General features: G+C 35.2%; 1 protein-coding gene across 7 annotated transcripts in view; it reads left to right on the forward strand.

Moving 5' to 3' along the window:
- The window catches only part of Nfib (nuclear factor I B), a 208,836-nt gene extending 203,379 nt beyond the window's left edge, over nt 1–5,457 (forward strand). For 4 of the 7 annotated variants that reach the window (XM_010630968.2, XM_033757672.1, XM_033757667.1 and 1 more), the window contains one exon: nt 5,320–5,457. In XM_010630968.2, the coding sequence (XP_010629270.1) occupies nt 5,320–5,449 (130 nt within the window). In that variant the 3' untranslated portion in view covers nt 5,450–5,457. The remainder of the gene's footprint in view (nt 1–5,319) is intronic. The other 3 variants (XM_033757668.1, XM_033757671.1, XM_033757673.1) reach the window with 2 other exon arrangements.
- The last annotated feature ends 406 nt before the right edge of the window (nt 5,458–5,863 follow it).

Here is a 5,863-nt window from a genome sequence, read left to right on the forward strand (position 1 = left end):
AAAATAAAAACCTTCTCAGGGTATATGAAACTTATGCAAAGGAGTTAAAGGCACATGCTTCTTTCAAGTTATCTATGTTATATACTACTCATGCTTTCTGGATCTTTGCTTATTTGTGTCACTGTCCAAAATAATCTGGCTACTGGTAAGGTTGAAGTACATATGAATATATACAGTTTTCTGCGCTTTGTTCCTAAATGTATTTTTAAGCTTCTTGAAAGAGTCCTTACTACTGTTGAAGAAAATGCAGTATGTAAAACCTGGATGGGCAATATTATTGTTTCTCTGAAAAGTATTGCTATACTGGATACTCTGACAATGCATAGTCTGTTGAACAAATAGATTGAGCAGTTCATTATAAAAAAACCACTAACTTGTAATAAATGAATTTGCCATTCTTGAAATATTATTTTAGTCACCTCAGACTAATTGGTGAAGTCAAAACTTGGGTTCCTGGCTCATCTTAATGACTTCGTATGTTTTTTTGGCGCTTTATGGTTCTTGACTAATTCACTTAGAAGCTAAGGAACCAGTTCTTCCTGGCTTCAGAGATATAGACATGGAATGCATAATTTTGAAAAACATAACCATTGTATATTAGTTTGGCTGCCAAAAACAATTTTTTCTTTTCACTGATTGAGAGTATTGACTTTGTAGATGCCAGATCACCTGTTTTACCCAGTGTACCAAGATAAATCCATTAGTGGTGTATCACTTTTAAAGGAATGTGTGGGCAGGTTCTTTCCTCTTAGTCCTCACCACACGGTTAGTAGAACTTCAACTAGATTTGCTTTCAGGGGAGGTAGATTCATAGAATTCAGATTGCTTGGCCATGCAACCAACCTCATATTCAGTGTATAAGCCTCTTCTGCAGCATTACCTAGGTTAGGATCCAGCTTGTGCAGGGCATGGGAAATTCATTGTCTCCTGAAGCAAATAACATTTTGCTTTCAGAAAGTTATAACAAAAGTTGGGTCAACATCTGACTTCCTAGAATACATATTCCTCACAATATAACAGTGAAATGGCCACGTGAATCAGAATGAACTCATTTATTAGATCTGAGAGCTGAGTGAAAGGCTTTGGGCAAGTAACTTGTCTCAATTTCTTTATCTCTGAAGTGGCCATTTCAAGGGTTTGTTGAGAGAATAAATAATATTTCATGCATGAAATGCCAGACATGGTACTTTGCTCCTAAGGTTTCTGCACATGCTTGCCATGTGGAAATGTATTCCTTTGTGTTAATTCCATCCCGACTCATACAGACATTTGAACCTCTTTCCAACTCAACTGTCAAGTCTTTTCTGTTGCCTTTAAGCTTTTCTTTAAATGACATAATTTGGTGAGATTCGTCAATAAAGTAATGCCACTGAGTGTATTTCTTTTAAAGAGAGATGTCTAGAAGAAACACAGTACTTCAGAGGTAGTTTTATCAGCAAAAAATAAATGAGGACCATCATCTATCATTAATGTATGTTTAGAATAAAATAATTTCTGTTTTGGAGGAAGCCACATCATAAATTTGGTCAAAGTAATGTGGAAATATTCCCATGACATGAGGCCTTTTATTTTTGGAATTTTGATTTAATTCCATGTATTTTATTCACAATGAATTATCTCCTTATATACATACATACAGTGGAAGTTACTAAGGTGAGCTGTGCTTTGCATTAAAGAGCCACCAAAATCATTTGTGCTTTTTTGTGCCTGGTTTTTCTCTGTATGCATTTCTATATAATATGTAATATGTGCTTATGGTCAGTATATATTTTATAAATATATGCTTTCACCTTTCATTATCTTTAGTTTGCCTAAAGAAAGGTGATTTGACAATGGAAAATTTAATGACAGCAAAGTTAATACAAACTTTAAGACATGCTGTGGAAGTACCTGTGTCCAACGCTAACGGTTTTGAAGTCCTTTCAGTTGTATTCTCACAGCTCTTCCCAGAGAGTGTGGAGTGCTGGATGGACCGACCATAGCATTTTTCATATAATTTTCATTTTACTAAAGATTAAAAACATTAAATATTTTATATGTAACTAATTTATGTTTATTTTTCCCATTCATGTGATTTTAGAAAGAGTTAGATATGTAAAACGCACAATTACATTTTTACTTGAATCCCTATGCAATTTTAGGTATTGTAGTTTTAATATTCAGTGATCTAGATCATTTTGTTTGATTAAATATTTTGTTTACATTTTTCTCATAATCACTGAATTAGCTTTACCAGGCCTTTTTTCAATGGGACTGCCAAAAATAAATTCTAAAAAAAAAAGTCTGTGCCTTATACTTCTGTGCTTCCCCTATGGACTGGGAATGAGAGGCTTGTAAAACTCATATGTGGGGTCTGCATTGTGTTAATGCTTGAGATTTATTTCCCTCCAAAGGTTCATAAACGGTGTTGACAAACACATTACACACTGTGATTGTGATATGGCCCTAAGGTAGGGTGCAGGTTTTAAAAGATTTTCAGAAATGTTCCCATTTAATTTGTCGGGCATTCTATAGGATGACCCCTAGTAGTGACTGCCATCAGTTTGTTTTTATCGAGCGTTTTCTAAAGATTGATTGTACATGTCTTTTAAAGAACTAAGAAAGCAATTGCAAAATACACTCTGAAGTCTGGTCACTTTTGCTTTGTTTGATAGATTTGTCCTTTAAGGAGCTACCCTGATTTTTCAATCATTAAAATGCACTTTGTATCCCTAAACTGTGTTGTCTCTACATGAGTTTGTTTGAACCCATTGGGGTTCTTTTTGATTTTTCAAAGTAATTTGTTTATTGTTTATGTTGTCTTTCACTACCAGTGATTATCCTGAACTAGTGTTTTAGCTTTTGCTACTATTGCTTCTTACTGCGGGTTAAAAATAATGGATGCCGTTTTTTGGTAATTTCTTTATTTTTGTGTGTGTGAAGAAGTAATTAGCATCAGATTGACTAGACTCAATAAGGATAGATAAAACTAGATCATTTTCTCTATGGAGTTCACCTTTCAGTCAGTAAGATAATTGCGGATAACAAATAATTACGATACGAAGTAATAAAAGCTGTAATAGGACTGTGTACAAAGTGCAGTGGCAGCACAGTTGAGGGAAAACAAGTTTCTTGCTGCATTTCATAACATTGTTTTCAGTGTGCAAACTCCTGAGATAATTGCTGGATATGCCTGTGGGAAAGAAGAGACGTGTGGAAACAGTTGAGTCTCTTAAGAAAGGTTTCAACAAAAATATTCCTATTCTCTAAAATGATGACTTTCTTTCATCAGATAATGACATATCTTTTTAGATGAAGATAATTCTTCCTGCCTAATAACATTTTTGGTACTAAGTACCTTTTTATGAGTACATGTAATCATGGGCAACATCTTGGTGTGACTGGAGCAATGAATTGATTTGTCTGTCATAGAATTTATTGACTGCTCTCTGTGTCCTAGATCTTGTACCACATGATTAACAAAAGGAGAGATGGTCTTTGGTGTCATGAGTTTGTAATTGAGTCGTAAAATCTCTTGGGTAGAAAAGCTCACTGTGATTTTTTTTCTGTTGAAATGTCTCAGAAATATTTATTTAGACGTGTAGTGAGAGGCTGAATTTTGTATAGAGGCATGACCAAAGGAAAAAAGTTATATACCAAGGTTTCTTTCAATCCAAAAGTTTTCCTCCAGATTAATATTCTATGAAGTTTTAGTACATTTGGAATTTAGATATAACCAGATATAGATATATAGATTGATGGCTAAAAAAATGGCATCCATCTCACTTTATGGTCTCGAAAATCAAGCTCAGGATACTAAATGTAAAATGTTGGAAGTCTTATTTCCATGCTAAACCATGACTAAACTGAGTATGGAATTGTCTATTTGATATTTTCTTGGTTGATAATTATTTATGCAGCTTTTACTTATTATTTATGCAGCTGGCTTTCATCCAGGTTGAGTACTGAAATCAGCAGTCCACTGGATTGGGTGTACCCACAGTGTATGGTGGACTGAACTGTGCTGTGTGGTTCTGGTGTTGCTTTCCTTTCTACATTGTTTGTTTAATGGAAGATTATGCCCATAGAAGTACAGAGCCGTCTTTCAAAGATTCGTTTAACCTGCCTCAGTTCTAACACAGGTGAAAGTAGAGCCCAGTAGAGAGAGGCGGGACCCACACTCTCTCCCCCTCCAGCTCCTGCCCCCAGAGCCATGCATGTGTGGGTGTCCTCCCTGCTGGTAAGAGGCAGGAGATGCTCAGGTTTCTCTTTCCAGCAAGTATAAGAACACATGAATTGAAAGGGAAACATTGATTCTTTCAGAGAAAGAGAAGGATTAAAAAAACACCACACGCACTAGCTATAGAGTAAGCAGTAGCGGAAATCTTTGCAGCCTCCTGTTAAGTTTTCTCATACAGTGCATATTCTGTAGAGAACAACAGCAGTAAAACTGTTTTGGTTCTGATTTTCATATTTGGTTACGGAAAATCTTCTTGATTAATAATATGTTCAATAATTAGGTATTTAAATGATATCCTATGTACAAATCTGCCTGAAAATATATTCTCCCCATGTGAGAATGAAATAAATATCTTTTATGACACTTTTCAATTTTATTCAATGTAATAGGCAGGTAAGAAATTGAAACTCACCTTACCACTAGATTGCTTATAAATTAAAGATAAAACAAGATCAGTGTGCTATAATTGGGAGCTACAGTATATTGGTTTCACTGTAGATGGCTGCTTTTTTTTCTTTTGGACAAAAAGTCATACTTCATTTGTATAAATATGGATCAAATATTTTAGGAAGAAACTGAGCTTGGTGGTACATGCTTATAACTCAAGCATTCTTAGGAAGCTGAGGCAGGAGGATTACAGGTTTGAGCCCAACCTAGGCAAATTAGCAATTTAGGAAAAACCCTGCCTCACAAAAAAGGGGAGATGTAGTTCAGCGTGAAGACCCTAGTTTCAATCCTTAATACAGCAAAAAAAGAAAAGAAAGGAAAGATTAGGAGTATCAAAGTTCAGCAACAGTGTCTGTGTTTTACTCCAAATTTTCCTGCTATTTTTTTTTTCATGAAAGAAGTAGGTCATATAGTGTGTGTATGTAGGTATAATATGTTTATTATAATATATATACTATAATATGTGTATTTGGGCACATTTATCTCATGTTAAACCCATATTGTCTCATTAATTTTGAAAAACAAAGGTATAAGTAGTATTTTGATGCATCTGAAGTTTATATTTCTAATTATGTTGTAGATTTTAATATTGTGTTTTCTCTTTTTTTTTTTTTTCCCCCCCTTCCCTCCCTGCTGCCTCTTTCCTCTCGCAGTCCTGGTACCTGGGCTAGCTTGGTTCCTTTCCAAGTGTCAAATAGGACACCCATCCTACCGGCAAATGTCCAAAATTATGGTTTGAACATAATTGGAGAACCTTTCCTTCAAGCAGAAACGAGCAACTGAGGGAAAAAGAAATACAACAATAGTTTAAGAAATTTTTTTTAAAAAAAGGAAAAGAGGAAGACTGGACAAAACAAGGGGAGAAAGGAAAGAAACTGAAGAAAGAAGATGATAGACCAGCAATCGCAGCACTTACAATCACTAATTCCCTTAAGGTTGAAAGTATGATGACACTAAAGGGTCGATGGTATTTCACGAATGGTAGCTCCCAGCCCTGCGCAAAGCCTTTGTTACATGAAGTCCGCTGGGAAATAGATGTTCTGTCTCTATGACAATATATTTTAACTGACTTTCTAGATGCCTTAATATTTGCATGATAAGCTAGTTTTCTTGGGTTAGTATTCTTGTTGTTTACGCATGGAATCACTATTCCTGGTTATCTCACCAACAAAGGCTAGGAGGCGGCATCAGAGGTGC

Source organism: Fukomys damarensis, unplaced genomic scaffold, assembly GCF_012274545.1.
Source record: "Fukomys damarensis isolate Sample0158 unplaced genomic scaffold, DMR_v1.0_HiC HiC_scaffold_31, whole genome shotgun sequence".
Taxonomy (NCBI): Eukaryota; Metazoa; Chordata; class Mammalia; order Rodentia; family Bathyergidae; genus Fukomys; species Fukomys damarensis.